Source organism: Metopolophium dirhodum, chromosome 9, assembly GCF_019925205.1.
Source record: "Metopolophium dirhodum isolate CAU chromosome 9, ASM1992520v1, whole genome shotgun sequence".
Classification (NCBI taxonomy): domain Eukaryota; kingdom Metazoa; phylum Arthropoda; class Insecta; order Hemiptera; family Aphididae; genus Metopolophium; species Metopolophium dirhodum.
Window position 1 is genome coordinate 14724646 of NC_083568.1, and position 22427 is coordinate 14747072.

At 27.4% G+C, this 22427-nt stretch overlaps 3 protein-coding genes across 4 annotated transcripts; 1 reads left to right on the plus strand and 2 right to left on the minus strand.

Moving 5' to 3' along the window:
* Window positions 1-2435, minus strand: LOC132952036 (solute carrier family 35 member E1 homolog). Its single transcript, XM_061024160.1, has 5 exons — window positions 1816-2435; window positions 1680-1750; window positions 1350-1616; window positions 1030-1272; window positions 1-969 (listed from the first exon to the last, which is right to left on the minus strand). Exons 1-5 carry the CDS (start codon window positions 2132-2134, stop codon window positions 829-831), a joined length of 1041 nt encoding a protein of 346 aa, XP_060880143.1. The 5' UTR covers window positions 2135-2435; the 3' UTR covers window positions 1-828.
* Window positions 2436-6384: 3949 nt separating this feature from the next.
* Window positions 6385-9432, minus strand: LOC132952056 (ADP-ribosylation factor-like protein 8B-A). Its single transcript, XM_061024185.1, has 4 exons — window positions 9122-9432; window positions 8020-8174; window positions 7792-7953; window positions 6385-7715 (listed from the first exon to the last, which is right to left on the minus strand). Exons 1-4 carry the CDS (start codon window positions 9242-9244, stop codon window positions 7586-7588), a joined length of 570 nt encoding a protein of 189 aa, XP_060880168.1. The 5' UTR covers window positions 9245-9432; the 3' UTR covers window positions 6385-7585.
* A 3014-nt stretch (window positions 9433-12446) lies between these two features.
* LOC132952572 (ER membrane protein complex subunit 1) lies at window positions 12447-19113 on the plus strand. 2 transcript variants are annotated; one of them, XM_061024898.1, is made up of 16 exons: window positions 12447-12769; window positions 13334-13449; window positions 13506-13827; window positions 13891-14188; window positions 14561-14762; window positions 16346-16462; window positions 16559-16582; window positions 16768-16949; window positions 17030-17203; window positions 17265-17319; window positions 17405-17631; window positions 17693-17885; window positions 17939-18136; window positions 18215-18343; window positions 18435-18659; window positions 18736-19113. In XM_061024898.1, the coding sequence occupies exons 1-16, from the start codon at window positions 12678-12680 to the stop codon at window positions 18894-18896; spliced, it is 2715 nt and encodes a 904-aa protein (XP_060880881.1). In that variant the 5' UTR covers window positions 12447-12677; the 3' UTR covers window positions 18897-19113. The 2 variants fall into 2 exon arrangements, with proteins under 2 accessions (XP_060880881.1, XP_060880882.1); XM_061024899.1 differs by lacking the exon at window positions 16559-16582 and having other exon boundaries at window positions 12448-12769.
* Window positions 19114-22427: the final 3314 nt, after the last annotated feature.

The following is a 22427-nucleotide window of genomic DNA, read 5'->3' on the forward strand; positions in this document are numbered from 1 at the left end:
TTTATAAAAATAACTATTTTATATTTTTATTTTAACAAAAATATTCTTATTATACTACTTTTAAAATAAAATATAATATAATCTCAATTGGAGATAACAACATACATAATCCCCTGTCAGTAAGCTAATGATCATTAGTTACATCTTTCATAGATAATAAAAAAAACTATACAATAAAGATTAAAAAGACCATTTATCAATATATAAAATTAACTATTAAATTTAATTGGCCATGCTTTCAAAAATATTTCAATAATTAACATAAATAACGATAAATCAAAAAGAATAACTAATATTATGACATTATGCAACACAAAAAAATAAACAGTCTTTACAAAATATAAATAAGGTCTAAATGTAACACTTTAAAAAAAATCATAATATACAATGGAATTTATTTTTACATGAATGTATTTAGTTTTTGTTGACTGTTAATAGTAAAACAAATAACTAAAATAATTTAATTTTAAATGAACTTATTCAAGTAATTAGACAAGATGACCTGATGACCAACTTTTGTAATATAAAAATAATAGAATATAATTTAAATCAATTTTTATAACATAAAATAATAATTATGTACAAAACATATGTTACAATATTATCCATTTAACATTTTTAAAGAACTAATATTTTTAACATAACTATTTTAATAAAAAATACTCAAAAATCAATACAATCATAAAAAATAAAATAATACAATAAGTATATTATATTATAATCGAAAACATTAACAAAATAAAAATACATAAATATATATATATTTAACAACTTTTTTGTTAAATTTTAAATTTTTTATAATTGTATGGAAGCTGTCACATTATAAAATTAGACAAATAATGATTTATTTCCGTTAACATAACTGGAATTTCCGGTACCATTTTGCCAAAATGTAGAATTGTTTGTGTGTTGGTATGTCATTGGCAATATTACACGTTTCTGATCTGTTCGTCTGGCATCATATTTAGCCTAAAATGATCAATTAAAATAAATTTATTTTGTTACAAATAGTTATCTTAAAATATATACCTTATTGTACGCAATAACACCAAACAGAGCCAATGCCATACCACAAACATTATTAATGGTAACTGGATTTCCAATCACAAATAAAGATGCAGCCACTACAAATATTCGTTTTGATGAACTGGCTACGGCATATGTTAAAGATGTAACCATTGACATAACACTAAATGCCAATATATTTTGTAACCAACTAAGTATACCATCAGTAAACAGCAAACCTAATACTTTGTACGATTCATTATTCATCTGAAATTATTTTTATGAAAATGTATATAATATGGATGTTACTTATTGTTAATTAATAATTCATACTATATAATTACTTTAAAATTTGAAACTGTCACTAGATGCCAAAAATCGAAATAAAGCCACACGGGTAGGAACATCATCAATGCTAGACGACCTAGTATATGTAACAGGCGTAAATGGTGAATACCAGTGTCATGAAGTACTTTTTTAGAAAATATATTTTGCAATGTGTGTTGCAATGTAGCTGCCAAAGCACTCATCAGTCCTATTACATCAAAAGATATCTCTGTGAAAGATGCGATGGCAACTCCAGCAATTATGGGTACTAATGACAAATATACCTAAAATACAATTTGTAAAGACTCGATTAAACATCTCACATAATTTTGTTTTCAATAACTCACTTTTAAACATTGTTTTTCTCCTAATATTATTCTTGACAATATAACACTAAACAGTGGCATGGTAGCTTTTACTGAAATGACAAAAAAAAAATTATTAAAAACTGAAATCATGTTTACATTAAGTGTATTTAATTACTTGTGTGTGTATAGGAAACTGGTACTTTCCATAGACTGACATGTGTGAAAACTGATCCAACAAACTTCCCAAGAGCAAGTGGCACTATAAGCTTAAAATAATAGGGCCAACTTATGTCAACGAATCGTCTAACGCCCCATAAGTTGAAAAACGGACCCGAATAAACAGCTATGGACAGGAGCTGCACCATGGTCACGGTCATTGGATATGGGAATTGGTTTAAAAGCGTCTTGCCAACTACATTGCTACCGGAGCTTACTACGTACCATACACAGCACAACAAAGCCACAGTGACGACTTCTTTGGATGCTACGACCATAATTACAACCGGTCCTTTTAGTCTAAGAATATCTCGTAACACTCATACTTTCAACTGTTTGAAACTTTAAATTTATACATTCTCACATAAATAATTGTAAATGATTGAAAAGACAAATAAACTATCTGTTTTTAAACTAGAAATATAATATAGGTACATTATTTTTGCAACACTACTAAAAATGAAATTTAGAATAAATTATCCCAATTTTTATGATAAATTACATTATAATTAATATTAATACTAAATTGAAATTCCTACATTTCGCGTTCGTGTTCACATTTTACAAATTGGGTATGCAACTATTTGAGATAAGATAATAGCTGACTGGACACGGAATGATAAGCCATTATTGACCATGTGGCAAGAGAACTTGGAAGAAAATATTAAAAGGGCGCAAACCGTGGTAAAAGATCACGTACATCTTTTATTATTTATAGTTCGTTTGAGAGAATAGTAAGTTCATTCATGACTAATTTGTCGTGTATAATTCCACCTATGAAAATTAAAATAATGCTATCGGTCGATATTTTTTTAACAAACCATAATATTTGTATTATCGGTATTATCATTTATCTCCCACTACGTAGGTACTTAAAAATTTAAATAGGAAATATAATATTTAGTAATAATACTACAATAAACAATTGCTAGTGACATATAATATGAGCAATCTGTAAATCGGTAAATTGGGGGGGGGGTTGAGGGGGCTGTGGTAAAATTACCATTGGTAGGTACGGGTTGTGCACAGTGCACGGCGTTCAATGGTTCAACAATTTCGAAACTATTATTAGGTAGTTGGTTTCATTTTTGAATCTACACCGATTATATTATGCCACTCATATATGTATACGATATCCACAATATAAAATTATTTTCGGTAAAAATCAAAAATCAAATAATAGGTACATCGTAACTCGTAAGGGCCTTTTAAACGAAGTGTATGATATGCAGGGCGGCCTGGGCCAGTGGGCCACTGTGCTGCTGTGCAATTGAAATTTGAAGGCCTCAGTGCAAAACCCGGGTACGTCAATTTTTCAAAATTGTTCAAGAAACATAAAAAACTATCTAAAAAATTTAAAACTTGGTGTTATCCTTTTTGTAAGAATAAAATACATCGATTAAACCCATAGGTGTGTCTACAGGTAATGCCTGTCATGCATAAGCATGATCTGCAAAATTTCATCCAACTTAGGTAGGTACATTATGAATTTCGGTGCATAATATAAACTTTTTTCTAAGTTTCTGATTTCGTATTAAGTTTTTTGATTTTCATCACGTAAAAATAAAGATTTGTATAAAGTATTAATGATATTAAAATTATATTTTAAAACAACTAAATACAATTTCATATAACCTACCTAGTTATTTATTTATCTGATAAAAGGAATATTGTTTTTAATTCTAAATAAAAAAAGTAAAATTGATTTAATTATTATCAGATGATAAAAGTTATTTTAAAATTTGAGTGTCATATTCCCAAACCTTAGCCTAATTTTTTTGGGTGGGGGGGGGGGGGGGTGGGTGGGGGTGCAGTAACCCCTCCCCTGAATATGCCACTATTGTGCACGACCTGCGGTTGAAGTCTGGACACGCCAATATGCCTATGGTTTAAACAATATGTTAATGCCAATATTAAATTTGAATGGAAGTGTTTGGAGCAATAACCATTTATGTCCGGACGTATTTGGTGTTTCCGCCCAATGAAAAAAAAAATGGATATACATATACCTATAATGTTTTAACAGATGCATACCTGGTTATTGCACAGAACAGAAATTTAAAAATCAGTTTTTATTATTTTATTTCAACACTATTTATTGGACGTGTTCGATTTTTGCACCGATCGATAGAGATTTTTTTCTGAATATTTCTATATTAAAATATGATTTTTGAAAAAAATTGGACATACCTGGTTATTGCACCGGGGCCTTAAATTGCACAGTGGGTACGTCTCCCGGGCTGGAACAAAATAATCCTCTTGGAATAATATATTATTATTGTTGACGATTTTTTAAGGACTTCTATTTAGAACACCTCGGTAGAAGACTAACCATGATCCACTGCGCTCAACTAAACTTTAAATACTTATAACTATAGGGTCCGCATTTTAAGGTGGTTCCAGTCGGTAAAAATAATTTTTTTAGATTTTAGACCCTCCGCTCTGACAAGATTGTGAGACTTTAGATGGTTCGATTTTAATGCTGTAAAAATAATAACATTTCTTAAGGGAACGTTCCAGTGACATTTGTCTGTCTTACAAATGCGTGGAACATAGCAACTTTTACGCTCAGCAGAACACATTTATCTCAGTTAGTTTAAAAATTAGAGCGAATTGACCTCTTATAAAATTTAAAGGCGAGACTATTATCTATACAATTACATAGGCTTTTTATTATATTTTATTTTTAAAGCGACTTATGTGTGTTTTAAAATTGTAAACTGTTTGTACATCTTAAAATACTCATAATTCGCTTTAAAATTAAAATATAATAAAAAGCCTATGTTCACAGCCGAGGTATGTTTTACTCGAAAAGTAACCGTATACTTTTTTCTAATTGAATATTATACTGCCTGCGAATGCAAGAACGCCTGTACTTAGAATATGGATACTGTTCGCGACGCGTTGACCATAGATTAGTACCACAGAATATATGAAATATTTTATATCATGTATTCTGTGTTAGTACACTGCGGTTAGGTTCAACCTTAGATCATATACACTCACACACATTGACACGGCCCGGTTGTACTTGCCACAGAATTGCCTAATTCTTACTCCTTAGAAAATGACCGACTGGAACCCCTTAATTAATGCAAAATTCATTATTTTTAAGAAGTCCCCGACAATGCTTTTTAAGTACAAAATCTGTGGCATACATCAAATAAATGAAATAACGACAACTTAAGCTTATATCTTGAATTTTTATCAGTTTTGGCGTTTTTGAGCAATAATTATTGTAATTTTTAAGTAATTTTGTTCATGTTTACTTTTTAGTGTACATTTATACATGGTATACATTTTTAGATTAAACTTAAATGGTAAGTACCCGTTAATCCAAAACATTTCATTCTGACCATTTATAATTGGTCGATCGTACTACCTATTGGCTATTTATGATTTTGATACGTTGGTAACATCACAGAATATATGAAATAAATGAAATATATTCTGTGGTAACATCTTTATCTATCTACAGTTCAATGGCTGTTATATAATATGTGTCCGGGAGTCGGAACTCAGACCATAGCAACAAGTAATTAGTTACATCATGATCACGTTTTTTTCGTTAAGATCGTATTTTTGTTTACTTAAGAATTATTAAAATAACTTTTTGATCATTTTTTAAGAACATTATTGTGGATAAAATGCATTTTTCTATTTTAAGAGCATTTTTGGATAGTTTTTAGGGCATTTAGATCCGGGATTAATTTTTAATTAACAGGTTATTCGGACGATGTATTAATTTTACAAGAATCGTTCCCGTTAAGTTCTTGAAAATTGAACAAAATTATTGGAATGAACTTTTTACACGTTCCTTCCAAGCAGTAGTTTGAGTGTACCTTAGATGACGGGTAAATCGGCGTTGGTATACCTCGTTTTATGAACTAATTCGTCTAAGGTTGATTGGATATAATATAGTCTGATAGTCATATAAGCTGTATAGCACTTGGTATAAAACGAACGAGATATTCAAACTATCTAAACTTTTCTGATAATATCTCTATGAAAAATTTGAATTGTTCACTCAAAATCGGGTATGTAGTATTTGTATATATACTACTTACCATAGTATTCACTCCCATATTTTTTTTTAAATGTAATTTCTTTATTCGAGGCAATATACACGGCGATTTGGTGCTTACTTTAAACTTTTACCTCCACCGTCAGAATAACCAATTTCCAAAATAAACCATTTTTATATATAAAATTATAAAATAATACTAATTTCTGCTAATTACTTCATGTTATTAATATTATAATTAATAACATGTAATCAATGACAATCATTTATAAACAGAAAATAATTGGAGGTATTCATTGTAAATCTTAAAAAGCTTTACGTGAGCATCTCTTAATAAAATGCAAATTTTGGAAAATCCTACAATGTAATTTTGTATTTATCTTTTACCAATGAAAATTAATGCCCATGACACAATTTTTAATTGATTTGATATAATATAGTTATAATTATATACTATTATTATAATTGTTTTTAAATCGATTTTCAAAAATAATAAATACCTAATAATAATAATATAATAATTTAATCTTTGATATTTCATTGCCTTGCATCCCTCGACAATTTCAACGGGTGCATGAGCCCCAGTGTACATGGCAGCTTATTGCACCTATGTTAATAAATTAATGTTTTTAAAATAGATAACAAATGGGTTTAGAGTTTTAGACAAAAAAGGTTAAAATGATCTTAAAACAATTTTTTACCTACTACATTCCAGTAAAATCACCATAACAATAATTATGCCATTTAAAATTTAAATCCAATGAATAAAAAAAAATATTATTCAAATACAAATTATTCAAATAAGTTAATGAAAACAAATGCCACATAATGATATTTAAATATTCATTTCTTGTTAAAATCAGTTCTTTGTTTTTTAATAACTACTGTTTAAAGAGAATTAATAAATAAAACAAAAATCAAAAATAACTGTAACTAATTACATTTAACGTACAATTACAATTACAGACTGTTCCTACAGTTTATAAATTATAGGTAAATAAATATTATAGACACAATATAATAATTCAATGTTATAATTCAAGTTCAATATAATTTTTGAATACTATAGGTTGGAAAGAAAAAAATGAGAATAAGATATTAAAATTAGGTATTACAGAAATAATTTTAATACTATGTTACAATAATAGACTTAATGCCTAAGTAACTAAATATTTACAGAAAAAAAAATAAACCCATGTAACAATAGTCAGCTTCAGGTATAAAATAGTTGAATAAATTATTAATATTCTGAGAAGCAATATACTTCTGATTAATAGAATAATACATAATATATATAAATATAATAATTTAAATAATAATAAAATAATAATATAAATGTATAAATTTTGAATGATAAAATTATAACTTACATAAAAAAATTTTTATTTGTTTTACAACAAAACCATACAATATGTTATAAATGCTGAAAAAAGTAATAAAAACCATAAAAATTAATATAAACAGTATGACATATAAACTGAGGTTTGATCCAAAAATATGATTTTCTATAGTAATATTATAACTTCTATACTTAGTTGCTGTATTATAACCATGAGTGCATTGATAAAAACGGCATTAATTTATCTATATTGGGTAAAAGAAATTAAAAAAGGTGGATCAGCCTTAAACAAAAAATTAAATCTAGAAAAGATTCAATATTTTTAGCACAATTCAGTGCTAGATATGAAATTTTCCAATGGTAATTTTACGTTGATGACTGACGATTAGATTTTGAATGGCTAATCAACCATTGCAAAGTAATATCAATGTTTTCTTGTTCTTTGCAAGATATCGAATAGCAACAAATTTCTCGATCTTGAATGGCATTTAAATTCCTAAATAAAAAAATATAATTAACATTTTTAACAATACTAATAAAACAATAAAACTTCAAATAAATGATTTACTAACATCCTGTCAATCAGTTCAACTTCATCTAGAGCATTTGGTAAATCTCTCTTGTTACCCAAAACTAAGACAGGTATACCAGCTAATTGTGGTTTATCTATTAAATTATGAAGTTCATTTCTTGAAGCTTCTAATTTATCAGTGTCGGCTGCATCTACCATATAACTGTGAACATTTAATAAATTAAGTATGTAATTTATGATTATGTATTTTAATTTTATGTATACATACACAATAGCATTAACTCCTCGGCAATACCTCTCCCACATAGATCGGAAACGTGGCTGACCACCAATATCCCATATTTTAATAGTGACATTATTTTTTGTCACTTTTCGCATATTGAAACCAACTGTTGGTATCATATCTTGATTAAATTGACCAGACTAAAAATTGTAATTAATTTATTTATTACCACATAATTAAATGTTATTATTTTTTATAAAAAGTAAAATTTTTTTTTGTAAAACTATAATATAATGTCTTAAGATTATTAGGTATACGTGTCATAAACAATAATACAAAATAAATGAGAATTGGGAACTTCAATTGTTAATTTTGCATATTATTGTATATTATATAATTGTTATCTTTAAGTGACTTAAACATAAATATATGAAAATGTAATACAATGTTACCTAAATGTTAATCAAATTATAATTTAAAAATTAAAAAATTGTAATAATTACTATTATAATATTCAACTTAAAAATTGTTGTTATTAAATAGGTACCTAATTTATATTACTAATTATTTTTAAAAATTCTCAATATTCCCACTATCAATATGATTAATAACAAAGAAAACAAAGAAGCATATGAAGTAAAATGTATCATTCATGTTTTACAAGAGAATAAAACATAAATATACCTACTTTAATGTTTCATCGAATAAATTTATAAAAATCACCCTTGATCTTATTATACTTTTATTCATTATTTAGTGAAATAATATTTTGCTTAATTATTATTTAGGTAGAAGATGAGTCAGATTACTCAATAGATTCAATAGATATAAATAATATAAAAAAAAACATTAATCAGTATTTATAGACCCCTCCCTTATTATAATGAATCAATATAATGGTCTATAAAACACATAATATGTACTTAAATGCATATTGCAAATATAAAAGGAAATATAACTCGTATACACTATTGAAACTTGCTCAATCACTATTTTTAAATCATTGACAAAGCAAATAATTAATATTTTTAAATTAAAAATGTATTCAAACAGCTGTAGATACAACATAATATTACCCACATAGTAGGCAAGTAATAAAAATGTTATGAAAAAAAGTTATAGTTTGAGGAAATCATAAGTTACTTACTGCAATTACATGAACAAATGTAGTTTTGCCAGAACATTGTAGTCCAACGAGGGTGAGTTCCATTTCTTCAGTCCAAAATTTACTCTTAATCCAATCAAGTATCCGATTTATTAGGGTCATCATTTTGTATCGATTTTATTGAACTTTTTGTCAGTAAATATTTACAATTAAGTTAAATGTAGAGCCCAAACTGAATAATAAAACCAAGTTCTAACACTAACGAGTAGTTTATGAATAGAGTAAATAGTACTAAATACTAAAATTGTATTTTGTAATAATCACCTATAGGCTATAGGTACAAAGGCATTGAGTAATCAAATATTGTTATATGTAATATTCAGCCCATTGCTTATCAATGTTTAACAAACAGCTGTCAGATAACAGATAATTATGAACATTATCTTTGGAATTTCCTCACAACCACCACGATTTAAATATACAGGTTACTAAACGAAACGAAACTTATTTTTTGGTGCACAGAAAGGATCTTGTCATATATATCATAATATATGTATATATATTATAGATATACAATATTACGCCTTGGAGCCACCGAGCCACGGACTAAATCCGTGCTTGGAGCGCTATAATAGTAGCTTTAGGATTTAACTATAGTCGGCCTATAATAGCTATTCTCATATCGTCGATCAGCTGTTTGAAACCAACATTTTCGCGCACCACTTTTGTTGTGTATGTGCATTGTGCAGAGGGTCGTTGAGTAACCTGTATGGCTGTATATCTTAAAACAATAAAACGTGCTAACTACCACTATAATTGTTATATTATGCTACCCACAAATATCTATACTAACTAATAAATGTACCATGTGTCTATATAGATATCTGGGATGCTACCACGATTAAAGATTCGGGTTGACAGGACCTGGGTTACTCAACAGTCAACGACCGTGATTAAAGATATCTTTATTGAAAAGTTTATTTCCATTTTCCATAGATGATACATAATATAATGGATAGGCTAAGGTGGGATTAATTTAATCCTGTACCAATCTTATTTTTAAATATAGGTTCTATTAGAAAATGGGCTGGATTAAGCTCATTCAGCGTGAAGGATCAGCCTCTGAAGCTATATGGTCTGCAGTGCACGCCTATATATGCAATGGAGACCTTGAGTATATAAACGATTGTGACAGTACCATACATGTTACCAGCATGTCTTTATAATTATAAAGTAAACAATGATTTGGTGGGCACTTAGTGGGAACAATCATTCTAATTTTTCTGGTTGTTTAGAATTGAAGTACCTACATTATGTTATTATGAATAACAATATTGTAATATTGCAACCACAGAAAAACACGTTTTTAGGAAAAAAATGGTATACATAGATTTTGCGTGTTGACTTTGTTGATTTATCAAATACATTAAGTGGAAGTAAATTAGAAACTTTGATACTCATAACTCATCGCGATTGAAAAATATGTTTTATATGAAATAGATAATGATTAAATGATTAAAATACTTAATTTAAAACAAAGCGCATTATTAAATATTATTCAATAGGTAAGCTTTCTTATTAAATACAAAAACCGTAACATTAGTAATTTAAATTAATCACTTGTATTGTGTTAAATATAGGTACTTGGACTAATATAAATGTGTCAACATAAGCTGTTAAAAATAAATATAAATTTGATATCGATGTATATACTACTAATAATATTTTGTAAAGTATAGTTTTATAAAGTTTGATAAAGTTTTATAAATTGAATATCTCGTCAAATATGTTAAAATAATACATAATAGTGATAATACTCATACAATATATTTTTATAATAAATGTTGATAAATTATTATTGATTTGCAAATTATACTAGTTTATACTTTATTCATCTTTTGTCTTTGGCTTTTTGATTTAATGAATTTATTGAAAATACGACTTTAAGGGGTAGCTGCGTACCGAACGTTTTTAAGGAGTTTAATATAGGCAATTTTCTATTAGTGTTACTGTGTGCGTAGTAAGTGATCATTAGTGTGAGTAACTGTGTATAAAATAAATAGCGGAGCGCACGTGCATGTGTACATGTCAGTAAGCAGCAATTTACACACTTTTTACAAATGTTGAAATGTGAATTTTAGTGAAACACTGAAACTTAGTTTTGTATTACCAATAGCTTACAGTTATTGAGTTGTCACAGTATGTACATTGTACACCTATTATACAAATTGAAGAGAAGAAGTGTATCTAGGCTTGTATAGGTAGGGGTCAATTTCCGATATTTTATTTTTAATGTCCAATATTTAGCTCTTAAACTTGTGATATTTTACTTTTTGAATTTGAATTATTGAGTTTAATAATTAAAATATTATAAATTGACTTTTAAACAGGCACAGATTAACTGCTCTTTTACAATATATAGGTTTATTACTCTCAAACCGCTCAATAAACCATATTAATGGAAATACAAATATAAATATAAGTAGCTTATTTTTATTAAACTTGGATTAATTACTTATATATATATATATATTACACATTAGACCGCATTTACTTAGATTCCTCCTTATATCACACATTTTATAGCATTTATCTTTAAGTTTTTTTCACTCAGTGTTTTTTACACAGACTTGACGGAGTGTTTTTGTTGGGATATTCATTACAACAAATGAAATATGATAATATTCGGACTAGATTACAGCGAGTGCTATTTTAAATTTTTTGAGCACTAAAGTTATAATCAAGAAGCGAGCACTAAAATTTGTTTATGAAATAAACTACATTAGTTACTGATAAAACATTTAAAAAACCAATTCATTCCTATTTTTTAATGAACGTCATCCAAAATCGAAAGTTATTGAAATGTTCAAAAGTAAAAATAACACATTAAATAAGAAGTTTTAACTTAATAGTTTCTATTACAAGCAATAAATTATGGTAAGACGTACTCAATAGCGTTATGGGAAGAAAACTGCAGTTAATTTGGTTACTGGAGAAAAAAAACAACTGTGAAATGTGAATAGAAAAGAAGAGTAAAACTACAGAAGAGAATTAATTGTTACATGTTATTTTTGAAATAATATAAAATTAATATAATACATTTTAAAATGTAAAACTATATGACTTAAATGAAATAATTATACAAAAAAATCTATTATTATAAACAGAATGATAAACTAAAATGTATTTAAGTATTTTCATGCAATTCCAATAATTGTGTTCCTACTACCTACTCAAAATTCAAATCAAATATTTTTGGCGGCGTATCGTATCTTACGTCCTAAAATAATTAATTTGAAATTTTTATTCGGTGATAAAAGTTATCTAGAAACTGATAGTCAGTATTCCGGTTGTTTCTGAAGATTACTTACAATAAATAGTTTGTCGCTTGTGATGGTTAAAAAATAATCAATAATTATCATTGATTTATGATTATAAAATAGTTAAATAATTTTAATTTATAATCTACGACTACCTATTACAGGTTTATACACTATTGATTTTAGTTCATAGTTGTGTACTTGTGTAACTATATAATTAATTTTTTTTTTATGAATAATATGTATAATATAATTTAAGTTCTTCTTAAATAAAAAATATGGTTTCCAAACTTATATTTGCTGTCTTATTATCTTCATTTTTATTCACTGTCAACGGGCTATACGAAGACCAAGCTGGAAAATTTGACTGGTAAGTGAACTGTCTGTGGTGTGACTCTCTACTAAGAAAATCTGATCGTACAAACCACTGTGAAAAAATAACACACCGGGTTGTTTGAACAATTTTGTTGATATGTCATTATACCAGTGTGGGGGACGGACTGCTTGAGTGGACTACAGCGTCAGTTGTAACGCACACCGTTGCCAGTTCGAATCCCGGCCACGGGCGGCATCGCTCTCTGGGCAGGTAACTGTCTAAATGGCAAGACCGCCATCCCCCAACCGGGCATGGCAGAAACCTACGGGTGTCCCTTTGTGCCTACTCCTGGACATAGCGCCATACGAAAAAAAATAAAAAAAATACCAGTGTGTTTAGACAAATCTAATAATCATTTATCTGATGACTGGCTGTATTTTAAAGTATTTTAAAATATATATATATTAATTATACATGGGTAGCTCTATATATTTGTATATTCTTACCCACTTGCTAACCTAAACATTTTCTTTAATTATTGAATGGTTTTCTATTATTTAATGCTTCATAATCTATTTAAATAAAATTGTATTTACTATTATGATTTTCATTTTTCAGGAAACAAAATTATGTTGGTGAAGTTAAATTTTCATCAATCGATGTTGATGTAACAACAAAAAGGCTTTATGTTGCAACTGAGAAAAATGTTGTAGCTTCTTTAGCTATAGACACTGGTAAGTCACATATAAATTAATTGTAAATGTTTCTTAATGTGGTTAATTGCATTTAGGTGATATTATTTGGAGACAAATTTTGGAAAAAGGACCTGAAGGTCGTGTTGAACTAATACATCCAACCAAATCTAAAATCATTACAGTAAGTGGAGTTGATGTAATCAAAGTGAGAGGATGGGATGTCAAAGATGGATATTTACATTTTGAATGGAGTACAGAGACTAGTAATGTCCTGTATTTGTTTGTTTTTAACGGACACCTTCATAATGTGTATTCTTCAAACAATTTAATAGCTGTTGACACCTACCATTTAGAAACCGGTGTCAAAGGAAAAGCTACCTATACTTTCCCAGCACATTGGTTTAGTGATTCTGATCGGTAATATCAAAAATCTATATTTTATGTATTTTCTACTTCTGATTATATTTTAAATGTTTTTAGTTGTGCATTATCCTCTGGAAGTTTAGCCTGTCTTGATGTAGCTGGAAAATTAAATATTGGATCATTAATAAAATCTAATACGGATCGTTTAGGTCTTGATATGATCGGAGATACAATTGAGGCCATCCCCGGAAGCCCAATACCTGCATTTATCGTTACAAATAAAAATGTAGAAAAATTAGTTTATGTCAAAGAAAATAAAATTCTTGTACGATCTTTAACATCCAGATCATCATCATTTATATATACATATATGGCTGACAGGCATATTCTATTACAAATTTCTTCACCTATGCAAGTATGTATTACACAATTTATACAATTTGTTATAGTTTTATATGTTTCAACATTTTTGTTTGTATAGGATTGTAGCTACCAATATAAATTATAAATTAACCAACAATAACCATAATCGTTTATATTTTTACTTAAATATAATGACAGGAAAAATTATTAACTTATCTGTCTTTTAATTGTTTTATCTACTAAAATTAAAACTATATTTATTTGTTTAATTCATATAAGATTATCTTCTTAAAAATCCAAAGATGTTAGGTACTTAATTTTTTTTTTATATATTATCTTATAAAGTTATTTATAGGAATTAAATTGAAATAGGAGATTCTCCACTCTGTAATAATTAATAGCTATTGTAAATAATATTTTTTAGGACACCATCGTAACAGAAGGTTCGATATTAGAGGATTCTACTGTTATTGAAAGTTTGTCATCAAAGGAGTCTAAGAGTTCTTTAAAAATTTCTAATCCAAGAATATCTTCTGCATTTTGTGGACGTAGTAAAGCAAATACTGTTAACTGTGTTGCTTTAGTTTCAACACAAGATCAATCATTAATGCTTCTTAAAATGCCAGGTGATTTAATAAATAATAATTAATTGTTTTATAATTTTTATGCAATACCTATAGCATAATATTGGTTTATTTATTATAATTTATCAAACATTCAAACTATTAATCTAAAAATCTGAGTATTTACCCTAAGTTTGATAAATATAAGTAGGTCAGGGATTGGTGTACAGTAGTTTATTTTTAGTTAAAATTAAACTCTTCTTCTTCACCATTCTTTCATAACTATATGAGGTCAGCCAAGGGTTCTACACCACCACAAACCTCTATCCCATACTTCTCCTTTGCTCGCACCAGCTATTTTTGTGTCTTTCTCTATTCGGTCTGTTCATGTCTTCTTTGGCAGTCTTCTTCTCTTTCCTTCAACATTTATATTAGCCACACTTACTGCCTGTTGAGTCACTTCTCCTCAGAATATGAATGACCGAGTAGTCACAACTTATTATCCCTCATTTTGTTAGTTATATTTGAACTGATTTTATCTATTTTTCAATCTGTAAAAAATTGAAGAAAAAAAATGGTAAAATGGTAGTTTTATTCAAATTATTTGTATTTTTTTGTTTACAATAATTGTTAAAATTCCAGAAATCTAAATAATTTTCTATAGAAAACAATCAAAACACTTAAAATATAAAAGAAATAAAATTACAATGTATAATTGTGTAATCACAACAGTTATGCATCTTTAAAATCATGTAAAATCTGTAAGAACTACTCAATTTTTAACTAAAAGTACAAAAAGATTGTTTCACAATTTTTACGGGCTCAAAAAATTAAGTAAAATCAGCCATATTTTAACCAAAAATAAACAATTGTCCAGAGTGTCCATAACTTACTGATTATCTACTAATATAGTTAAGGAGATTGCAAACCCCATACATTTTACATCAAAACGACAGACAAAAGTTAAAGTACTTATAGTGGTTTGATTTAAAAAATGTAATGATGTTTGAATTTGTTAACAAGTTAACTTTGCATCAGTTAACGCATATTTTTAATATTTTTTTTTTTTATATTTATGTATTTTAATACAACAAATTTAAATTGTTTATTCTTGTTAAAATTTTGCTAAACTTGAAAAAAGGTCTGACTGGTTCAAAGTAAACTTGTTTATGCATTCAAACATCTTTACATTTTTTAAATGAAACAACTGGAAGGTTTATTTAGGAATTAACTTCTTAAATTGTTGTCAGGCGTATAGCTATTTCACATATTTGAAATATTTTTTTTTTATCTTGTGTAATATATGTTATATAATTAAATTTCCTGTATTTTATTCATTGTAATAACATTGCTGAAACTAAAATATTATAACATACAAATTATAAAGAATAATATCATCTGCATTTTTTGGAATATTTTTCAGAAAGTTTATAAATAAATAAAAATTTTAAATATTTAAATACTAATAACCTTCTTAAAAATCAAAATATTAAAATAAACTTCTAAAAAAATGACGATTATTCTTTATAATAATTGTTATTGTGATGATACCTTAATTTTAATAATGTTTTCATTGACTGTATATTTTATTTTATTATAAAATAATTTTAATAAATATAATAATATATCATGTCCACATGAATTAGGTTCAATAAAATGGCACAGAGAAGAATCTTTAACTAATATTATAAATGTAGAGTTTGTGGATTTACCAGTTTCTGATATTGAAGCAGCAATTGAAAAAGAATTTGGAAACAAAGAATGTAAGTATTTTAAACTTAGCCTATATAATATAAAGTAATAATGAAAACTAATATACAAGTTATGTTTAAAAATATTTATAAATGTTTGTGCACAAGCATTTTTGGATCACAGTGTATCAAGTGAGTGATGATGAGTGATATAAAGGTTTATTTGTAGTGTTGTAAAAGTTTGAATTTTTGTGTTCAAATATAATTGTTTTATTTTTATTTTTTTTGTAGTTTTTGATATTTTTTTACATTTATTCTTCATAAATACATCATTGTTTTGGTGAACAAAAAAATTTTTACCATTTTATTTTATGTAGCTGGCGCTTTCAGTATGTTTGTTCGACGTTTGTTCAGTCAGTTACAACAATTACGCACTCTGTTTGCAACTGTTCTTGGAATAATTGAATCACCTTCTGAAACGACTGGAACAAAAAGTAATCTAGTTCGGGATCAGTTTGGTTTACATAAAATTATTGTAACTGTTACTAGTGCAGGAAAGGTAATGAAGTTATGAAAAACTTTCAAGTGTATAATAATAATTAGGTACCTACTAATTGATTATTTTTCTTTATGTATTAGATATTTGGAATTGACAATTTAAATGGTGAAATTCTCTGGTCTGTTCTGTTGTGTGGTGTTGGAACATTCTATGAAAACAAGGTTAATGGATTGCCATCAGCTCCTATGCATTTACAAAGAAACTCAAAACATTTATCATATTCACCAATGTGTACACTGTTATTGAAAAGCGAAGTAATTTATTATTATATTTTTATTTGACATAAAATAATTTTCAATTTTACTATTAATTTAGGATTCAGAAAATACAGTTTTGTTTACATTTAACCCAATTAATGGTGAATCCAAAAGTATGTAATTCAAATGTCCCATTCTTCAGTCTTCCCTAAAATTATAATATTGCTAACTATTGTTACTTGTTTTCAATTCATTCAGATGGTGTTACACAAGTTCCATACAGAGTTGTACAAGCTGTTCCTCTTCCAGTTTTGAATATTGAGATGGTCCGTAGTCTAATATTGTTTGACAGTTCCAATTTGCCTCATCTTTATCCTGCTGATACATCATTATCCTCTAAGCCACCTCCATTGTATATATACATTGCTAATCCTACAAATGGATTATTGCAAGGATTCACTGTTGATGTACCAATCTCAGGAAAGGTTAGTAATTTCAGTAATACTTTTACTTACATTAAAATTATTTGTGTACATTTATTCTTAGGATCTTTCTGCTAAAGAAGTTTGGAAAACACAATTCAATAAACCTACTCAAATAATAGCGATTGGCTCACGAGATGCTATGGAACATGTACATTCTCAGGGTAGAGTTCTAAGTGACAGAAGTGTTTTATACAAATATATTAATCCCAATATGGTGGCTATTTTGACGTTGGCTCCTGATACAACACATAAAAGTATGTTAAATATGTAAAAATTGTATTGTCTACAACTTAATTATCGTTTTTAGGTGTTTTGACATTACATTTGTTGGATGCAGTCAGCGGTATAATTATTTACTCTGTTGTTCATAAACGAGCTTCTCATCCTATACATTTAGTTCATTCTGAAAATTGGCTATTATGTTCCTATTACAATGATAAAACTAGACGAACTGAAATAGCATCTTATGAGCTGTATGATGGAAATCAACTTTCAAACTCTTCAGGTATCATAAAATATATTTTAATATTATAATTAAAATGTAGCTTTTACAATCTTATTCAATAATATGTGTGTATTTTAGATTTTTCTTCCGTTGGAGGTAGTTTAATCCCCCCAATTGTAGAAAAGCAAGCTTACATACTTCCTGGATTTTTACAAGCCATGAAACCAACCATCACTGAAAAAGGAATTACCAGCAAACATATATTAAGTAAGTTTTATTGCTTTCACTTTTGTCATTGATTGTAGATCTTAGAATTTATAGTATAGTTATGTTAAATTAATGACAATGATATTTTTAGTGGCTACTACAACTGGTCATTTATTAGAAGTACCTTGGGCATTTTTAGACCCTCGTAGACCATTAGGTGAACCTAAAGAAGAAGGAGCGATACCGTACATCCCTGAACTTCCAATGCCATCTGAATCTATGATAAATTATAACAAAAGTCTCATGCGAGTTGATGGTATATACACTACACCCAGCAGTCTAGAATCTACATGTTTAGTTTTTGTTTATGGATTAGGTAATTTTATTGTTATTGTCTTAACTCTTAAGATAATTCATGCAATTCATTTAAATATTTTTAATTTATGTTTTAGATTTATTTTATACAAGAGTGGCTCCTTCTAAAACGTTTGATGTACTGAAAGAAGATTTTGATTATCTAGTAATAATTATTGTTACCACAATTCTTTTAATAAGTGCTTATGTAACAAAAAACCTTGCCTCGCAAAAAGCATTAAAACAAGCATGGAAATAAATCAACATAAAAAGATAACCACTTAATGGTTAGTTGAATCATAAATCTTGATAATATCAAAAAGATAAATTATAATTTTTCATAATATTAAGGGTTTTTGTTTTTATATTTGTTTTTTTTCCTGTAAGAACTTAATTTATTTTATAATTGTATAATAATAATGTTCAATAATAATTAACTAAATTGTGGATTTCAAATAAATTAATGGCGTATATTATTTTAGTGAAGTATTAAATACATCTTCAAAAAATATTATTTTTCCATGTATATTCCTTTTGATTTTATTGAACAACTTTTATGATGTACCAAAAAAGCATTTTATAAATATATAACACAATATTAATTGTATAAAAAAATTTAAAGCTCAAGAGTAAATAGGTAATTTTCCTTTCTTTTATAATACTTACTAATAAAAAAAAGGGTAACTGCTATGCTGTACAGTATGTGTTCAGTGTATCTAGTCATCAAGTAAGTCACTGCAATATATATGTCAAATTTGATTTCAAAGAAAAATCATTGCAATATTGCATACAAAAAACGATCCTGAGCCAAGATAGTCGATTAGTCTATATTAATAACTACATTTTATGATATATTTATATTGCTGTATTTTATTTTACTATTTGTAATACAGTAGGTTAAATTAATTTTTTCCAAAAACATAGCTTTGAAAATATCATTATGTGTGTAAAATATATTATGTTCAAGGTTTAAGATCCACACAAACAATATTTTTGAATTAAGTACTACAAAATAACTAAAATTGTTATTCTTTGTTTAAACATTTTATTTCGTCAACATTTTTACTTTAAATGTCTAAAAGATATTATATTATATATTTTTTAGATGATTTGATCCAGTGTGGACCACTTATGAGAAACCTTGTATTTAATTTTCTAGCCTTAGCTATAAAAATTGAACATTTGACAAATTATTAACTACATACTGTTTTCTATATTTTGCATAGAAAATGCTAAAATAAACATTTGATGAATATTTCAAGTACCTATCTATGGTTATTGGTTTATGAATTACAACAAAATAAGGAAATCAATTTTGTCCCACTTTCCTAATGGTAAAGATACTGAAGTTGAAAATCAAAAGCTTTTTTTCTACTGTAAAAAGTGTCTTCAAACACAAAAAAACACCATTGTAAGTCAATACATTCATTGCAATGGTTCCGCTCAGAATTTAAAATAATGTGAATGTATGACATAGTAGTATGTAGCATACATCTATGGAATATACCAAATAGTATTAACTATTAAGGTACTGATTGTATGCTAGAAAATGGTATGACGGTAAGTCATGTATGAATTAAAAATTGCAATAGTTCAATGGAAAGTTTTGAAAATTGAATGGATAAATAAACCATTATTACTCTATATTCACTGTCTATTGATATTAAAGCAGTAAATAAATAAAAATAAATCTCACAGGTCATAGGGGTCCATATATAATAAGGACAAGGCAACTAAAAATTAAATATATTCATGCCTTTACTGTGCAAACAATAGCACTTGTAAAAACTTGTTTCTACCCTTTTTGCCTTACGCTGTGTTGAATAGGTGGCTAACCTACTCCAGTAAGTTGGAGCGTTTTGTCACGAGTTTATACAATATATTATAATGCAAATTATACTCTGGCAGGTACCTTTATAATCGAACCTGTCCTTGACTCAACAATGAATAGGTGACGCATCGAAGGGGGTAGACTCCAGGTCTGTAGTCTGTACACCCAGAGTGTGTCAAATGATAAATTATTCAAAATTTGGATTTTTAAATATTACACTATTTTATTGATAGGAAACAATTATATATTCAGTTTGATAATTTCTATAATAGGTACCTAGTCCATTGATAGTCTGTTTTTATATTTTGGAGCTTGTTATTGGTTATTTATGGGTTTTTTTGACATTACGATAACTAATAATAAATGTGTAGGTTTTATAAGCTTCCCCTCTCATATCTTGAAAAATCCTGGTTGTGAACTGCAATGAATCATTTAAAAAATCTCTAGAACAATAATCAGCTATTTTAAATAACCTTTAAAAAAGTATTTGTTAACCTATTCAATATTCACATAAATTATCCATAAATTATCATACATTATATTCCTTAAATCTTCACTCGAAAATGAAAGCAAGACAATAACAACTACCACGTTTTGACCAAAAAGTCTTATTTGGATGTTTTACAAAGATTCTGCAAACTCTTGAAGTCTGCAGGCCGCAGATGATGCCTGATTAGTATTGAACGACACATCTGCCACCTCCAGATTAAAGATGAAACACGAAGGAAAATAATCTATGTATGGCCATACATCGTTTTGACGTCGATTAATTTCAGTCAACAATCATATGTCATAATATATTATATACAATGGTCAAGTAATTTAAAAATATTGTGATGTTTTGAGACGACGTTTTTTAATATCCTTCGACGCGTTTGAGGCATTTCTGCGGTAGGGAAATAATTAATAATTAATAAATAATAAATACATTTTCCTTATATGTTTGATGGTAATTGGTCAAAAAGACAGATGAAATAATAATATTATAAAGTTCACAAACTATTTTAAATATCATTGAACTTTTTGGTTTAATTTTTATTTATTTATTTTGAAAAAATCTATTTTTATTTTTTTGGCGTAACTCAAAAACTAACAACCGTAGACCATTGCAATTTTCACCAAATATTTATATCAGAATTTTCTATGAATGGTAAAATTTTCTAAGTATCTTTTTCTTATCTCTTTTTGAACTAGTTGTACCTTTAAGAAATTTTTCGATTTTTTTGAATTTTGTAAATTTTTATTAAATTATTTTCCATAAAAACTTTTTTACTCTGTAAAAAAGCTTGAAATTTAATGCAAGGTTCATTATAAGTTTCATTAATGGAAGTTGAAAAATATTAAAGATACATAGGCATGATTATTTTTTATAACCGGAAAGTAATATTATTTTTTTATGAGCGTTTGAATTTAAAATTTTCACGATTTAAAATGTTCACGATATTGGATCACCGGAAAATAACAATCGATCAATTTTTGATATTTTGTTGTAATTCAAAAACGAATAACCTTAGACACTAGAAATTGTCACTAAATGTTAAAATAACCATTTTCCATGCATGGTAAGATTATCAAACTATCTGAGCTATTATTATAGCTAATAGCTATGATAATTTTTCAAATTTTGTAAATTATTTTTAGTTAAAAATTCATAAAAGTTTTCCTTTTAATATAGGTAGCTAACACTAGACATTTAAATATATGGTTCCTAACAAGTTATTTTACGTCTAGCAAAAAGAAAAAAATCACCTGAAAGTTACGCTATTTTTAGCCATTATCCATGAGATATTTTCGATTTTTATTAAATTTGATTATTTATACTAGTACCTTGTATCTATGCTGTAGTCAGACACAACGTCTCCGCTCTGAATCGTTTTTCGTATACAATTGAATTCAAATATTTTAACGACATGCTCGACAACTTATGTGCAACAGATCTAACCTAACTCACTTGTCCAC

Coding starts and splice junctions, on each gene's coding strand:
- LOC132952036 (XM_061024160.1), bottom strand. CDS start 2,134: ATGGTCGTAGCATCCAAAGAAGTCGTCACTGTGGCTTTGTTGTGCTGT. Junction 1,751..1,815: donor AGTTTCCTATACACACACAA/GTAATTAAATAC, acceptor TTGTCATTTCAG/TAAAAGCTACCATGCCACTG. Junction 1,617..1,679: donor GAGAAAAACAATGTTTAAAA/GTGAGTTATTGA, acceptor ATTGTATTTTAG/GTATATTTGTCATTAGTACC.
- LOC132952056 (XM_061024185.1), bottom strand. CDS start 9,244: ATGATGACCCTAATAAATCGGATACTTGATTGGATTAAGAGTAAATTT. Junction 8,175..9,121: donor CATTTGTTCATGTAATTGCA/GTAAGTAACTTA, acceptor TACAATTTTTAG/TCTGGTCAATTTAATCAAGA. Junction 7,954..8,019: donor CGAGGAGTTAATGCTATTGT/GTATGTATACAT, acceptor AAATGTTCACAG/TTATATGGTAGATGCAGCCG.
- LOC132952572 (XM_061024898.1), top strand. CDS start 12,678: ATGGTTTCCAAACTTATATTTGCTGTCTTATTATCTTCATTTTTATTC. Junction 17,320..17,404: donor AATTAATGGTGAATCCAAAA/GTATGTAATTCA, acceptor CAATTCATTCAG/ATGGTGTTACACAAGTTCCA. Junction 17,632..17,692: donor ATGTACCAATCTCAGGAAAG/GTTAGTAATTTC, acceptor ATTTATTCTTAG/GATCTTTCTGCTAAAGAAGT.